Here is an 18,374-nt window from a genome sequence, read left to right as displayed (position 1 = left end):
TAGAGGAGTAAATAAACCAGAAAATATTCACATTTAAGAAGCTGGAATCAGAGAATTTTGACTTTTTTTTCCTTAAAAATATTACTCAAAACGATTAATCGATTATCAAAATAGTTGGCGATTATTTTAATAGTTGAAAACTAATCAATTAATCATTGCAGCTCTATAACTTAAACCCATTTACAATGCACAATCCTTAGAATATAAAATATATAAAATAAACACATAATATAACAAGAATACCCATACATAAATATGCAAATCAAACACTAAACAGATTTAAAATTTACAATAAAAGTACCTAAAAATAGTAGTGCTGAAACAATTAGTCAATTAATCAATCAATCAAATTTTACTTATATAGCCCATTACATATGACAGGCGTAGACTCAATGTGCTTCAAATAAAAACAAAAAAGGCAAAGATCAGATATAACAAAAACATAAAATAAGAACATATAAGATAAGAAGGTATTATATATATAAAACATATAAAATAAAATCATATAAGATAAGGTAGTACATATATAAAACATATAAGATAAAAACCATTGCGACCCAATTCACAATAGGCCTTATCTATAAATCATAAGAGCGAATTTCCGTGTCAATGAACATTCCTGACCATTCTTTCTGCCATTTCAGCAACACATTATATTATCTTGAATAGGTAAACCAGCCATGTCGAAGAGATATACGTTTGATAAATCACAATTTTGTTTTATGCACGTTATTGAAAACACATAAATACTTTATAAATGAGACCAAATAAATGCATTTAAGCAGATTTAACAGGCTCTCGTGGTTTTCCTCTCATCAGTAAAACAAACAGAATGTATGCTAACCTTTCATATTAGATTCAATATTATAACTAGGCTACAATTATCAGAACAATACGAACATTCAGGCTCCCTGATGTGGCTCAAAGGTGCACTGCAGATATAAATGTGAAATAAAAGATGATGGAAGACAATAGTAAAATCTCCTGCCACCCACCCGTGTGTCCCGACCCAGTCTTTGGGAATTAAATCCTATATCTATATCTACAGATATTATCTTTAGGCATCTACAATATGACCAACGTCTTCCTGAAAAAAATGTCAAACCTCTCTGACCTGTCTGTCCAACAGCTGCACCGTACACAAGGTATTCGTCATTTCCCTTTAAGGACTGAGGTTAGAGTTAAGGTTGTCTCCGTCCTTCTATCCATCTATGCCATTCTATGCAGTAGTTTTCCATAAAGTTTTACTGGATGAACAGGTTCAGAAATCAGGGCATTCTTTTTCTATTCGAGAAAAGAAACAGACCATGGACACACGGTCCTCTGGGATCAGTATTTTCTGCTCTGTGGCTCGCTGCAGGAAGAGTTACATCTCACATACGTCTCTGTTCAGTTCACTGGCCTGGGTCTCACTAATTGTTTTGTTTTTTCACTTGTGACGCACAGTGGGGATTTGTTTAAGAGCTGAGCTCCCAAATTATTTTCAGACTAAAAAAATCAATATGGATTGAGGTTGACTGATGCTGCCGTGTTGTCTGTTTTCTATGTCTAGAACCAGCGGCTGATCTGGGGTTACTATTTTTATCCCTGCTATCCTCAAATCTACAGTCCTTGAGAGTTGGCAATTCTTGAGCCATCTTTCAGTCGTCAGACTTTTCTTTTAGTGACCTATTGCTCTCTGGACAAATTAATGTCCCATCATCTGTTCCTGCATTTGATCAGGAGTTCATAAATCTGACACTGGCCTATAAATGGCCTCTCACATCCTGATACAGAACAGGCAGTCCGATAATAATTCCCGATGGGCTTCTCTGCCCTTTCATATCATCACTAAAACACTCAGCATCTCCGCTTCTCTCCGGTTTGTTCTCAGCTAAAATGACAGCTCCTCAACCAGTGTGTGTGCATCACCTTGAATTACTGCATTTTAAATAGGTACTGTACAAACGTTTTGGTGTCGTATTGACTTTTCCCTTCCAGTTTGACAAACACCATATGGTAGGAGTCTTTGTAATGTCGAATCCCTGCAGTCTCGTCAATCTTGGATTTCTGGGATACTGTATGTAATGCAAAACAGTGTGATAAACAATGCAGCTACAGTACAAAATCTCATCAGTATGTGCTGTAAATTGGCCGACCCTACTGTACATCAATGAGAAAATTGGCACAGTGCTCTTCTTGTGTACTGAAATGCAGGCCGGGTATACACAAGGGAGTAGGCTGAGCGGTTTCAGAACACAATATACAGTATTTTTTATTCCTTCATTATAAAATGTAAAAATGTTTACTATATATAGTATAAAAGAGCTACAGAATGTAAACCACTGTACTATTTATGCACCAGTCTTACTTAAAGTGTCAATCCTTGAGATTTCAATCCTGGTTGTTGTAGAATTTCTATTTGAGTGAAAACAATGGAATTGTGCTCAGAGTTTAGCAGTCTGGAGCCTTTTTGTAAATATATGCATACAGAAATAAAATAGAAAAATGATATGTCTATATACATGAGCTGCAAGTTTTCAAAATTGTGTACACAATTCCATTTTTTTTTTTCTTCCTCACATACATACAGCGAGCGAGCAAACTCTGGCAAACGGAGCGTGAAAAATTGTCCAACTTCGCATAAATATAGCCGAGGCGAGCGATTTTTCCAACAAGCGAAACGTCACTTTGCCTGTTCACTGATGCACGGAGCAGGTTAGGAAGTCTTCATTGGGAAAATTGATACAATCTGATGTTTGCTCGCTCGTTCGCATCGCGTCCAGTTAGGAAGAGGTGTAATGGAGAAAAACTGTAATTTTCCGGGAATGTCACCACAGACACCCATTTCATAATACTGCAAATACATAAATATTGTAATACTTTCAGTTGACCATAGGCTCAGTCACCATTGTGTTACCTCATTTGGCTATAGATAGTGACTTAATACTTAAATGAAATGAGATTGCCACTTTAGAGTCATTTTTAGTTTCACTGATAGAGACTCGAGCCAAAGCACTGTGTTTTACTGTCTTATCTTGAATTAAAATACAGATTAAATGATTTTATTTAACCTGCAAAACTTGTGTGTACAGACGTTCTTCCAGGCCTGAGCAAAGTCTGCAGGTATTCCTTTAGGTTTAAGGTAGGGCAGCCTAAAATCAACCTGAAACTACACAAGTGAGGGGGACATTCCCCCCACCCCATCCCGAGTGGAAAATACGGCCTTGGATATTTAGTATGTGGCAGTAATACGGAGTAAAAGAAGGTCAGGGAGGTCTGCAGTGGCAAGACTCCGAATGCAGAAACCTGTCATGACAGTTTCTAGTTGCAGCGATTCCCTGGACAAAACTGAACACAACTGTGCCATACATAAATTTAAAGTGAAGTGTTCTGCCTCTGCTTTCCTGTAAACACGGTGGCCCAATGTCAGAACGAAACACCAACGCAGCACAAAACCTACCTAGAATCTTTGAACATCAACACCATCTCTCTCCTGTATTTTTGCAAAGTGAACAGATAACAAACCGCGACAGCCAAGAAATATCTCCCTGTTTTCAAGAATCAGTGAATATATAAAAAAAAAACAAGACAAAGAAAAGAAAATGGTGTACTCATGTAAAAAATACCACTCTGCAGTCTGACCACAAAGCACACCTCGATGAAATGAAAAAAAAACACATCACCTTCTCCCATTTCAGGACAACAAGATATTTTTGGGATGAAACTATTCAACCTTAATAAGATCTCCACACAACAGAGACTCCACACAAGCCATTACACGGCCGATCTCACTGCAGATTTAATTTAAAAAAGAAATATTTCAACATGCGATGAAAAGAATATAAATCTTTCATTAGCCTCTCAGAATCAGAGCAGCATGTGGCTTTTGGACTTTAATTACCTCTGTTTGACTGTATCTCTGCCCCGGCTGAATGTTAATGAAAATTTATGAAAAACCAATTCACTGTGAAACCAGTCAGGATGTAATGGTGTGTCTGGAGGAGAAATTGCTTTTTTACCCTCCGCTTCAGAAAATCATCTAAAATGCATCATGTTAGTTATCACCTGTTAGAAAGGGAGCGGTAAAGCAAACATTTATGAAAGGACAAAAATCAATAGAAGAAAGCTAAGAGATCAAATGTGGGTCTTTGGATGAAATGTATACAGTCTGATGCTGGCCTTGGCAGACATTCAGGTTCAGCTTTTCTTTCCCGGTTGCTTTTTATACATTTGCATGAGTTGAAGCAAAGTCATCTCTTTCACTCTGCTACAGTAGTACAGATGCCAAATCAAAACTAAGCGATCCGTTGGACAAACACTGACTGTGCCAGAACCCATAAACTGCCAATTTTGTTATTGCAGAATAGAATTTAAATCTGATTCAACTAGAGCTACTGCTGCATTGTTGTATGCCTCCAGTTTACATCCATGTCTGTCCAAAGTATCATCACTTCATCATCTTTTAGACATGTGTGTGAAATTGTCATAATTAGCATATGAATTCTTGAGTTATTCTTTTGTGAGGTTACAGTGACCTTTGACCACTAAAATATAATCAGTTCATCCTTGAGTCCAAATTTGAAGAAATTCGCTCCAGGTGTTCCTGAGATATCCATTATTATATAATAACAAACTGGATACCGGACCTTAAGATGGTGCCTATTCATGAGAATTGAATAGCTTCCGGGTTTACTTCCGGCGGCCCACTGAATATGCGCAGCAGTGTTTCTCCTGCTAGGCCCCAGCCGCGACTTCCCGCTTACCCCATAAACTTTACATTTCGATAACGTCACATTGAACTTGTTTGCAGTTCGTGGTGTCCTGTCAACAGTTTTTACAGACGTCTCTTTCACAATGGTGGTCTATGGGGAAAATACTTTTTGGGCAGCAGGAGGATCTTTCGTTGCAATACCGCGAGTGGCAACTGGAAAGAATTCGAAGCAAGGCTGAGCGGCAACGCCGTATCCAGGTTTTATTATACATTCATGGAGATAACACATTCACGAGAATGGTACGGACGTGAGGTCACAGTGACCTTTGACCACGAAAATCTAATCAGATCATCCCTGAGTCCAAGTGGACGTTTGTGCCAAATTTGAAGAAATTCGCTCAAGGCGTTCCTGAGACATTCAAGGATGTATTATTAGAACAGGATACCGGACCCCAAGACGGCATCTATTCATTCCGATGAGAATTGCTCGCCTGGCACTACGCCAAAAAGTTTTCTAGCTACCGGGTGTACTTCCGGGGTATGCGGACCACTGAGTATGTGCAGTAGTGTTTGTCCCGCTGGCCCCGCCCGCGAGCTCCCGCTCGGCCCACAGACTTTACTATGTGATGACGTCATATATGTTAAAATGGCTTTTCTCGGCTCAGGGAAAGTTTTACAAATATAAAACCTCCATGGATCAAAAAATCCTAATAGAAAGAGTCATAATCAAGGTGTCCTGTCAACAGTTTTACAGACATGTGTTTTACAATGATGGTCTATGGGGAAAATGTTTTTTGGGCGGCAGGGGAATGTTTCATAGCAATACCGCGAGTGAACACTGGAAAAATTTGAAAGCAATGCTGAGCAGCAGCTCCATATCCAGGTCTTATTATACATCCATGGAGATAACGCATTTTTGACCTTTGACCACCAAAATCGAATGAGTTGATCCTTGAGTCCAAGAGGACGTTTGTGCCAAATTTGAAGAAATTCCCCCCAGTTGTTCTTGAGACGTCGCATTTACGAGAATGGTCCGGACATACGTATGGATGGACGGACAACCCAAAAACATAGTAAATAATTCAAAATATTTTGCAACTTGTGTTTGTCGAGAAACATTTGTGAAACTTTCTGACTGAGAAATTGTCTTACTTAAACTAGAAATTGATGCGTAAAGTGTAAGATTAGGACATAGCAAAAGGATTCATTACAGTAAAAAACTGTTTTTGTGTTAGTGACTTGTTGGAATATGTGTTTACTCAGATAGTTAACATATTTTTTTTCCATCTCAGTGAAAATGTGATCTGTTTGTTTCCTCAAATGCTATCTGGCCAATTAAAACAGCATTTCATCGCCTGATGAGATGGAACATTTAATCTTCATTGGCCCATTTTCAGCACCCACTGCATGTTTGGCCGTCCCAGTGGGGCAAATCTTTTGGTTCCTAATGAGCTTTTGTGAGTTTTTCTCATCCTCAGTTGAAGGGTTAAGGTTATGGGGGTGTGGTTTATTGTTGTGAAGCCCTTTGAGACAGTAAGGGTTGTGACCTATCTTGATGGATGTTCGGTGGATAATAGGCTCTGGCTATAAAGTGTAATAAGACTTCAAAGTTGCCTGAAGCTTCTCTAGTTTAATTGACAATAACAGCAGCTACTTCTCCTGAACTCTATCCAGTTAAACACTGTAAATCTGGTGTTTCATTTTCCATGGATACAGTTAATCTGGATCCCATCATAGATAAGCAGCACGCTCATTGTTTCATTCCTCCACTGCCAGCACACGTAATCTTGTTTATTTTCTTCATCAGTCTGTCATACAATCTGCTCCATGCAGAGAATCTGTCAATTGCTTTTATTTTGCTTTTCTTACTTGATAAATCAGGTTATTTATGATTGTGGGGATTTGACGTAGTGAAATGTCATCGTTGTAGTTGTGCCATAAATGTCTTAGCCATCATAGCACCAATAGGTCATGAAGATCTAACAGCAGTGCACAAATAATATCTTTAAATGGCTTGTATATCTAAAATATAGGCTACAGATAATGGCCCAGATATGGCCTATAAGAACTGGAAAGGAATGGGAGAGTGCAGATATATTCTAGCTCATATAGACATCACATGAAGGAGAGGAATGACTCGCACACAGACACTCATAAATCAGATACAATCTTTGTATTTTAAATCATATTAATAATGTGTCAGCTCGTAGAGGCCTTCTGCAGGAAAAAAACCTGGACTCATCTGAATGTCTATAGCACCACAAACGACAGCCTCCAAAATGTCACAAAGTTGAATCAACGCCTCTCTAAAATGGGTCGAAACAAAAATGTATAACCTACATAGAGGTTGGATTTGTTTCATGGCTGTTGCGTTAGACTGCATTAGGGTTAATTAGCTGTACTGAATAAACTGGCAACTGAGTGTAGATCTAACCAACATGCAAAAAATGTAAAAAGGAGAAAAACAAGTCGTTTTTAAAGGTGCTAAATGCAAGATATGGAGCATTTCTATTGCCTCCGTACGGCTCTCAACATGGCGACGGCTAGTAACTAACAGTGCTAACATCGCTAACAGTGAAAACAATAGCAAAACTGCTGACAGAGCTAACAGTGTTAACCTGGGGGGAGGAACTAGAGGATGGATTCAACGCTTCCACGACAGTTAGCTGTAAAACGCTGTATGATTAATTAATAATAATAAAATAAATATATGAACCATTTTAATTGTAATGAATTATAATGAATGTGTGAGTACATTTTTAATTAAAAAAGTAGGGGTGCATTGGGTGTTGGTCAATTAATTAACATAATGAGTAAAAGTTAATGTTGCCTTAAATCTCCTGCATATAGAATATTTACGTCAATATATCACTCTCAAATTAATTTCGATAGCACGGTCTAATGGTCACAATAAATACGTGTTAAGTATTTATTGTTCTTAGTCTCCTGTGATAATTTGGTACAAAACCAGAGTGACAAGAAAGAAAAAAGAGCCTCAATCAAAACATAAAACGCTAAAAGCTAGAGGCAGAGATAGCCTCGACTTACAGCACAAAGAAACCAGGAGATAGGACAAAGTAATATTCACCCTCACTGCATCGCCCATAACTGTCTTGTTTTTGATGGTATCTTCTAGGCAATTGTTATCTCTGCTGCTCCTTATGTGACTTTTAATACACAAGGACTTCCATTGTTGAAAGCACTTTTCAAAGAAAACATTAGGGAGAAAATGACAACAGAAGGCACAGAGGCTGCAGCGAGTCTTTCATGATGATTTAAAAGACCTCAAGAGACAATATCAGAACACAGATGCTGCAGCGATTTTCTTTCAGGGATTTCATTTTTTTTTTTGGTGAGTGTTTTTAAAATAATAGTCTTCATCATCATCAGCCCCTCTCCCAAGCACGGCACTGAAGCCACGCTGAAGAACCTGATGAGCTTTTAACATCTCTAAATGTCTGTAAGAAAGAGATGAAGTACCACCCTACATAATGCTTCGCTCCCCATGCTGGGTCCCAGTAATTAATGGGGTAATCTCTCTCTCATTTCTGTCTGAAACAGTTTCATGTGAAGATTACCGTTTAACATGATGGATAAAAAGCTGTTCAAACTGACGGCTATATTAAGAGTTCAATTCCAATCTGATTTTTAAAGTGCCGACATTAAAGGTCGGTTCGGTAATGTTGAGAAACTAGCAAGAGTATACTAGATTTTAAAAAATGATCCAACCGAAAAACCCACCTCAGTGTTGCCAACTCTTTTTCAATTAAAGTAGATAGCAGCACTAGCTCCAAAAGTCCCTCAATCTAGCAAGAGAGTTGCCAAGTCAGCAACACTGACAGTCCACGTCCCTCCAAAGCCACTCCCCCAAAATCATTATTATGTATGTCAAGCTAGCAGCTTGTGGAAGACTCCGATGACGTGCAATGAGTGCACGGGCAGAGGGCGCACAGGTAGACAGGCCATCCAGTCATTACATTCTGGCCGAATGATATTATTTGACAAATTTATTACATTCCTTGGACAGCCACAAATACCAGATTTCTTTTTTTTTTGTCAGAGCATTTGATTTATTGATTGCTGTCGAGATGTAATAAGAATTTCAACAAATATAACAAAAAATGCACTACCAACCCTACCTTTAAGTAACAACATACTGTATTTAGCAAGTGTGCAGCATTGGACTGTACCTGCATTTATGTTTATTCTAATAATGATCAGAATTAGAGCTCAATCAGATTCAGAGTCAATACCATCAGAATAAAGTGGCTCTCAGAGGGATGCTGGATGAACCTTTCAGAACCATAAAAAGATGAACATTTGTCACATAAATACCTTTTTGATTACTTTCTATTCAGGGAAACATACACTCTTCTAAACACATGTTCACCCACTTAATTCCAAGTTGTTCTCCTGGGAAAAGTCTTTTTCATCTATGAATAGACAATTACTAGTTTACTATTGAACAGAAGGTGAGCCTTCTGTTAAATAACTCCAGTAGTGTATTCAATTAACAACTTATTCCTGAATTTCCCCTCTGGGGATCAATAAAGGCCTATCACATCATAAAAAACACAGGTAAAAGCAGTTTCACACTAAGCACAGATTTTTGTCAAAAAATGTGCGTGGAAATTTATAAAAAATGTTTTTGTGGGTTATGAATGTATGCACACCCCTGCTGAACATTCGTGTGGAGGAAAAATATTCAGATGGACTTTGATTTCAGCGGATTTCCGTCTGCGGAAATATATGTTTGACCAATGAAATCCTTTGTTCCAAATGATCGTCGTCATTCTGTATAATAATCAGCCATGTGCTGTTGTTGCACGAGTGTGTATTTTCGGAGCAATGGGCCTTGGAACAATGGCCGTTTGTTTTTGGGGTAACGGACAAATGGGCTTTTTCCGATCCAATGGGACATTTTTCGGACTATTGGTGTTTGGAAATAACAAAAACGTCCCCTTCTCAACAGACAATAATGTACAATAAACACCGCAACAACTACTTCAACAACCAAATAAAGGACAATATATGGCTTGAGATCGCCCAGCAGTTGGGATACGATGAAGATGGTAATGTAGCTGATATGCACTTGCTAATGCTATATGTTGGTCACTGAACGGGGCTGGACACAACAGAAACACGTTAGCATCAAATTTGGGATCCAATACGTTTATGTATTGTGTAGTTAACGTGAGGTTTTTGTTGTGTGGAGTAGACACGGCACTATTTAAGAAGAAACTCATTGAGCCTCATTGATGAAAAAGGAACACGACGACAAGGATAAATCGCAGCGGAACCAATGTGCGTAGTTGTCGTGTGGAAAATTCAAACGCAAATTTTCTGTATTCCTGCACTGCATTTTTGCATGACACTGGTGAGAAACGGCTTTAACCAGCAAGAGCTCTTTGCACTTGAATCAGGTCCATCTCGACATTTTCTTTTGGTGCAGTGCTGGATTTGGTGTATTGGGCATATTACAGTAAAGCTATTTTTTGTCATCCATGTGTGAAGCCATCTGCCAGACATTTGGGCAGGATTTTTGGTGGTATAATCTTTGATCAACAGGGTAGTGGTGGTGCCTTTCTCCCTTTCTTGGAGAAACATGATTTTGCCATCGGCGGACAAGCATTCGACACTACTCTTTATGTTGTGATATCTCTTTAGATGAAATTTTGAGTTTCTGTAGATATTTATCGGTTCCAAAAAACTATCTTGTATATGAAAGCAAAATCCGATAAAATGGTACAATGTGGTCTTGAAACATTTGCAGACAATTTTTTGTTTATCTTATTCTAATGTCTCATTTGGGATAGACTAATTAGAGACATTTATTATTAAACTAAATTTCTAATGTCCCACACATTTATCAAGTGTGTGTTATCTCTCACTTCTGTCTTTGAGCTTCCTTCCTTCCAAAATGTCATGCAGAAATATGCCGGCACCCAATTAAAGCCAGAGTGGGAATACTATGTGTACATGCCCCAGTATCAGCAAATCCCAGAGCTCACATTTAGGTTATACAGAACTTGGAAAGTGTTTATCTGGGTTTTGTGAATATGAAATGATCTTAAGATGCCCCAACAAAAAGACAAGAATCCTCATTAACTGAAATATGAAACTATGTGGAACATTTTGATTTGGCCCTACAGTGTATACGCATTTATTGTGTGTCTCAAGGACCAACTGAATCAGAGGCAAACAGGTAGTAAAGCTAAGGACGAAAACTCTTTTACTTAGAGTGCATTTGAGTCTGTGTATGCGTGACCATTTTTGTGAGCTGGAGAGAGACCAACAGGACAGATCTGGGACACTCAGCAGCAGAAAACTAAAACCAGGGCAGCCACTGATCCACTGAGAAACATTTCCATATGTGACAGGTTGTCCGCCTTTAATTAAGCTTTCAGATCTTCTCCATATTTTATCACAGTCATTCATATTCATTCACACCATAGTTGTGGATGTGGACAACATCGTCTCCTTCGGGGCCACACTTTACTCACATATGGAAACTTCTAGGACACTGAGTAACCGCAGTCAATGATAACACTGAAGAAAATGTGGACGGGTGCTGGTGCTGCAGTGGGCAGCCGGGTGGATTAGAAAGAGGATGAGTCAGGGGAGCAGAAGTAATGCATTTAAATCGACTGTAATAAATCTCACAGCACTGATTATCCACCTTATTTCCATGTATTAGTCACAGCGATGACATGTTTACAAACACTCGCTAATGTCCTCTGTACCGCTGTAGCAAGCCTTGGCAAACTATTAATAATACTGTTGATAAAACTTTTAAAATAGTTCTCAATCAATGTCCTTAGTGTGAGGAATTACAACCACGAAAAGCAAGCAGGGTGTCTGTCTATCGATCTCCTCCACTCCGCACCGACACACGCACCCACTACATACAACTAACAGCGCTGTCCCCTCATGGCGAGAATAGGCAAGACTTGACCAATCAGATTCAACTATGCAGGGCTCAACAATAAGGACTGCCTGCTTGCTCGGGGCAAGTAAAATGCCACGTCGGGCTAGTAAATCTAGCAACCCCAAGTGAGCAACTCACTTGCTTGATCGGAAAGTGCCTAAAAAAGAATTAAACACATTGTTTTTTCCGTAGCTGATGATGGGAGTTACTAAGGAGTGAGCCATCTCGCTTCCTAAACCGCCATATTAATGCTAAAGAAGATAAAAGTAATTAAAGGTAATTAAACTCTGCTTGGAATAATAATCGGTGTGTGATATGGTTCTCCCCTTCATTGACAAATGAATATGTAAATATTTTTCATTTCAATAGTTTAACTACTGGACAGATGATGTCTTACTTAACTGAAAAAGCCGGTTCTCTGTGTGTGTGTGTGCTATGGAGGTTTCAAGTTCTGTAAGTTACATACTGGACCATGTTTGGTTGTTGTGATGGCTCGTAAACTGAGATTTAACGTGAGCAAGTATATGTTGTCAGACTTTCTGTGTTATTGCCCTCAGGAGCCCGGCACAAAGGTAATATATAAATACATTGTTTATGCATATAAACAAGACAAACATTTGACTCACCCTCCTTTGATGTAATCCAGGAAGGTGCTCTCCGACTCCACATTGAATGACAACAAGGACACCTGAGAAAATAAAGGTCCAAAGAGATTATCTCTTGCTTGGTAATTAAGGAAAGCTAAATCTACCAATCTCCACATTAACACTGACCTCTGAGCTAACCACCCACAAAATGATTCATCCACGCACAATGATTTTGATGCCTAGGCAGCGTATTAGTATTACAATCACTGAGAGAACATCAGTATGGCAGAGCGCTGATGGATGATCAGTGTAATGGATAACTAGCCACAGATTTTAATTACAGAGTCACCGCATACAGCAGCCAAAGTACTCAGACGGGCAGTAACAAAAGCTCTGGCTCGTTTCTAAACATCCATCACTACTCTTCACTAATAGCAGACAGACAAGAATCCCTGTATGCATTACGAGGGACTTGGTTATTCGCCCCGTTTCAGGTCACGAGAATGTTTTCCAATCTACTTAAATTCACTGTCTGGATCATAAGCCCCGAGACTGGGAGTGGAACAAAAACATTTAACAGAGCTGAGCTGCCTCGTGCAATCCACTCGGAGGAAACTTCCTCATGAATACAAAAGCAAAAGGAGGGTGCAAAGGTTGTGTGTGCACCAAGAGGTCAGCCTCACCGTCCCGGAGTGGTTGTATCTCTTCTTCTTTACTTTCTTCTTGGCATTCACCACCTGGCGTGAAGGAAGAAGAGAGAAGAAGGATGACGATAATATAAACTTGCAGCACAATCTTTTTTATCCACCCTTGGGCAAGTAATAAGAACATCTTTGTCCTCCTACTGCATGTCTGTAAGGGTAATGGAGCGTGGGGACTGAATCCAATAACTGCAGTATGTGCGAATGAGATGGCATTGATCATGTCTCGCAGCAAGATACAGATTATTCAGGAGGATTTTTATAAGCACCTACAGTGTGCTGTACATTTTTGCATGCACATTACCAGGCTGGGGGGATGGTGGGACACATATCTCTGTCCCAACCATTCACTTGTAATAAACAGAATGATAACCACATTCAGAATGAATTATAACTTTACCGGTGTAGAATAATGCAGGCAAATACACAGATAGAAGGGTGATAAGCAAGGCGAGCTGATTATGAGCGATTACACAGGGCTCAACAATAAGGATTGCCCGCTTGCCCGGGGAAAGTAAATTGGTACGTTGGGAATGGATAGTTTGGATAGAATAGATAGTGGAAACCATTATCCACGCCTTCATAACTAGTAGATTAGATTCCTTGCTCTCTGGCATAAGCAAAAGATCTCTCTCCCGCCTCCGGATCATCCAAAACTCTGCAGCTAGGACTAGGAAACATGACCGCATCTCACCGATTTTGGCTTCGTGACACTGGCTACCTGTTGCTTTTAGAATTGATTTTTAAATATTACTGATAACTTGCAAAGCCCTGAGAGGCTTCGTCCCAAGCTATTTTTTTTTTTTTTTAGAATTGCTTTTCTGTGATTTTATTTATATTTCATGACATTTTAGTTGTGGGTTTGAGTTGTTATGTGTTTAGTTATCGGCTTTTAGTACATTTTGTTATCCTTGTGTTTTAAATGTGTTCTGTTTTTATTGTAAAGCACGTTGTAACTGTGTTTTGAAAGGTGCTATATAAATAAAGATTATTATTATAGTGAATCTAGCTATTCAATCTAACTCACTTGCCCAATCAGGCAAGTGGTTAAAAGTTTTTTTCCTGAGCTGATGATGGAAGTATCTAAGGCAACACCTTCTCATCCCTACTGACGCTTTGTCGGACCCCTCGGCGTCACCTTTCCCGTTGCACTGAACACGTGCTTAATGACCCCTCGGCTTCACTTTTTGGTCTCAGTAAAAATGTGCTTAATGTTGTGATTTAAACCAAAACACTTGCTTAGGTTTAGGCAACAACCACTTAGTTAGGTTTAGGAAAAAAAACATGGTTGGGCTTAAAATTACTACGTTTTTACAGTGCAAATGTGACTTGACGTTGTGAACACAGGATACGAACAATCAGCTGATTGTAAAGTGAAAGTGAAACGTTTACTGTTGCTACAGATGGGTTTACATTGTAGTTAATGGAAAGCCCAAGGCGGCTCCTACCGCCACGACAGGGTGCCTTTGGCGGCGGAATCGAACGCCGACGGGCCGTGACAAAGCGTCGGTATTTGACGCCCTGGGAATGAGAACGGGCTGGCTAAGGAGTGAGCCAGCTTGCTTCCTTCTTATCTCTGTTGAGATTTGCACATGCGCAGTACCGATCGGGCACTCGTGAGAAATTAAAGACAAAGTTTATGAGCTGAAGGGCTAGCGAGCATTTCAATTATCCTGGAAAAAGGAGTTTAGTTGGGTGGCGTTAGAGGATGTGGGCAAAACTTCAGATTCATTTACTTAAATAAAGATTAAACATGACAATTAACTTTAGTCTTTGTTGTTATTTGATAATCACTAATAATAAAGCAATTTTTATCGGGGCAAGTAAAAATTGACTTTGGGCAAGTAGATTTGGTCGGGCAAGTAAAAAAAAACAGTACTTTCTGCTTTAAATTAATGTTTAATGCATTTAGTGCCTGCAGGCAAAAACATGTGTGCAACAGTAAGTCATCTCGGTCCACTATCTCTGCTGCTTATTCTATGGGTCTGCACTCAAAAGCATAAAGCACAAGCCTGGAGGAAACTGTGCCGTATGATAAAGTAAAATCTCTCTTTCTCCTCCGTTCTGCCTCTGTGGTTTCTGAGTCTACTCCTCCAAAACAGATGATGCCTCATAGCGCCACGGCCATCACTCAGTCACTGTCAGGTTCACGTTACGTCACACAGACATCATCCTCAATTACACCAACCTCTGTTGGCATTAGCCTGCTGCCATCTCACATCACAGAGCTAATGTTTGCAGGCCCCGTTCATGTCAGGTTGAGTACACGTGATTCTGACACCGCTGCCGGTGACCTATTCAAATTCTGTATTTGTCAACAGTGAAAAGGTGGCTTCATGTCGTTTTTGACCACCTCTTGAAATTGATTCAAGGGCACCATTGACCTGGCAAAGAGTGGATGAAGAAACTGCTGTGTTTCATTTTCTAATTAAAATACGCAAAGGTTTGGTGAAGGGTAATGGATGCATCTTCTTCTGCCATATCAGCAGTGTGAAAGGGCAACTCTGCACGCCACTCACTGATTCTGTCTCTCTCTCTCTCTCACTCCGTCTCTCCTCACCTATCCCCATCTACCCACCACCCTCTCTCTCTCTTTTGGCCCCGTTCTTTCCTTAAGCCACCTCCATGACTAATTCAGAGGCTAATGTAACATGGCAAGTGTTTTAATGAGCAGGGACCAATAGGAGCCTTACAGTAATACCCAATCTAACCCTCCAAAGACCATCCAAAAAAAAACCTGAGTTCCCATTTGTATTCTCCCCACTGAAACACCGTTCCTCATCTGGTCAGCTGCACCACTTGACCTCTCAGAAGCTTAATACCGTGCAGGGTGAGCAGAGACAGAGGAGGCCAGCTGTTAATCTCAAATAGCCACAACTTCTGGCTCAAACAACCACCGCCTCTCATTAAACTTTGGATAACAAGACCTTGCTGAGCCAAAGGGTGCAATGATTTGGTCTTAAATCGAAGTTGCTTTCTCACACTTGTTCCCAGAAATGGAGCTTAGGTTTGTTTTTGTGCCAAAGAGGCATCCACACTTTATTCAGTAATACGTTGCTCACAGCTCTGTCCAGCTGCAGTACGCTCCATGTGCTTCGCTTGACTTGAAACCATTGGTCTACACCCATTAAACAATGGGTGTAGACCATAGACTTTATATAAGAAGTGGATGTAGTCACCCATTGGTTTGTGGACTGCTGTTTTGAAGCCTCGATTTCAGCATTTTGGCCGTTTCCATCTTGTTTTTTTGCAACCAGAGGTGACACGAGAGGGAGGAGCTAAATACAACCGAACGCTGAATGAGACATTTGTAGGTGACCAAAATATTACAATTAACTTTCATGAACGGAAAACGCACTGTGAAAGGGTTAAAATTGTAAGACGAAAACACAGACAACTCCCAGACCAGACAACGCCGGTAGTGACCTGTCAATCACAAGGTAGCCACGCCCTAAAGCATCCCCTGCTTTATGGTCTATTTGACTCTAAATGGGACCATAATTTACTAAATGAACATCATGCTGTATAGAAGAAGACTTGAAACTAGCGATTGAAACCATAAACTCATGTTTACAATATTTACTGAGGTAATAAATCAAGTGAGAAGTAGGGTCATTTTCTCATAGACTTCTATACAATCAGACTTCTTTTTGCAACCAGAGGAGTCGCCCCCTGCTGGCTGTTAGAAATAATACATGTTTAAGGCATTTCAGCATTGGCTTCACTTTTCAGAACCAGAGGTTGATCACAGTTGTGGAAACACAAAAATCTTACATGCAGAAATAGATATCAACGCTTCTGAATCAGATATAAAGGAGATCAGGCCTACATTGTCACCTGGATTCTACTTTAAAGTAGTTGAAAGAGACCATACATAACATAAAATATTAAGAACAGACAGTGCTGTGATCTTAAAAAATGGTTTTAAACACAGGTCAACTATTAGGCAAAATGAAACGTGTAGCTACAATCACTGTTTTAAATGAAACTCCTCTCCTTTGAGGCTAAACAGAGAGGGTGATAACAGTATTGACTTCTCTTTTATCGCCACTCACCTCGTAGACATTTAACTGGTTCTGACCTCGACATAGCTCTTTATAGCTGGTGGTGAATTCACCGATGAAATCGTGACTGAAGGAAAGAGAGAAAAACTGTGAATGTTCATTCAGAAACAGGAGGTTCAACCCTGAGAGGTGGAAGATAAAAGTAGCTGGAAGAATTACACCACAAACACTGATGAACAGATGGAATAGAATAATCAGTTGTTAATGAAGAAAGGAATAGCAAGTAGGTAGAAAAGATTGTGAGTGTGATGAAAATGTAATTTATAGAGGAGTGAAAGAGAATCGTGTAGAAAGTGGAAATTTCATAAATTAGGTATAACTGCTGTCTGTGTGTGCATCCATTACCTCCCGTCTCTGTCCCAGTCATACACCTCCGATTTAATTGTCCTGTAAAACACATCAAAAGAAATGTGTTCAGGACATTTATGTTCATTAACATGTGAGCCACTACCTAAATGTCCTTGAGGGGAAACTTCACAGACAGTATTTTTTTAAATGACGCAGCAAAGAAAAAAAGCTATTAAAGCTCATCAATTGTTAGTGAAGGCTGAATTAAATCAATCAAAGAGAAACTGCTCCGTGTGTGGCATGCAAAAGATGCAGACGTCTTTCTGAGGTGCTAATAAGGGTGACAAAAATGTGTTAATGACAAATCATTTAACCTAGACTGAGACCAATACAAATCCACACAGCTTAGTTTCTGTCAGTCTTCAATCCAGATACGTCTTTTCAGAGCCAGTTGGTAAAATGCCATCAAGGGTTTTAATGAATTGTTTACTACGGAGTTTGTGTTTCTCAGAGAGTTTGAGGTTGATAGAGATGCCAGAAGTTTGGGTAAATCCTCTCCCTGCACATGCCAAAGATAGAAAACTAACCTCTGGGGAGGGAGAAGATTTTGCAAGTTCCCGAAATAAGTTGGAAGGCGAGAAACCAAATGAGGAAGCCTGAGATAATTCACTGAGAATGCGGATAGTGCTTCCTCTTTTCTTCTTTATCTGATGGAAAGATCAGTGGCTTGCCGCCCCTCCTCCCATCAGCTGCTGTCAATCATGTGTCTCTGGGTCCAGGAGGAGGCGAGGAGCTGGAGGGCTGCCCTGTTATCCTGACCTGAACTCATTCTGTCTGCACTTAACTTAATGTTTCCCCTCCTATAACAAATGTGTGCGATCCATGTAGTGCAGAGAGAGATAAGAGAAGAATTGTACCGTGAATCTGTGACAAAACCAGTCGTTTTCTCATTTTAAAGTTAGGGTCGGTGAGAAACTAGCAAGACCAACACCAGATTTTTAAAAATGATCCAACTGAAAAACCGAGCTCAGTCTCGCCAACTCTTTTCAAAAGAAAGTAACTATCTGTCACTGAGTGACTGACTGAGTGATGAAGATACACGATTGGTTGGCC

The 18,374-nt window shown here is 39.7% G+C and overlaps 1 protein-coding gene across 4 annotated transcripts in view; it reads right to left on the bottom strand.

Moving 5' to 3' along the window:
* cpne5a (copine Va) overlaps positions 1-18,374 on the bottom strand; it is a 112,595-nt gene that overhangs the window by 16,012 nt on the left and 78,209 nt on the right. For all 4 annotated transcript variants that reach the window (XM_037772779.1, XM_037772780.1, XM_037772777.1 and 1 more), the window contains 4 exons: positions 17,319-17,360; positions 16,965-17,040; positions 12,892-12,945; positions 12,248-12,309 (listed from right to left, as the gene is read on the bottom strand). In XM_037772779.1, the coding sequence (XP_037628707.1) occupies positions 12,248-12,309; positions 12,892-12,945; positions 16,965-17,040; positions 17,319-17,360 (234 nt within the window). The remainder of the gene's footprint in view (positions 1-12,247; positions 12,310-12,891; positions 12,946-16,964; positions 17,041-17,318; positions 17,361-18,374) is intronic.

The sequence above is a fragment of the Sebastes umbrosus genome, chromosome 6, assembly GCF_015220745.1.
Source record: "Sebastes umbrosus isolate fSebUmb1 chromosome 6, fSebUmb1.pri, whole genome shotgun sequence".
Lineage (NCBI taxonomy): Eukaryota > Metazoa > Chordata > Actinopteri > Perciformes > Sebastidae > Sebastes > Sebastes umbrosus.
This window is presented reverse-complemented; position numbering and strand designations above follow the sequence as displayed.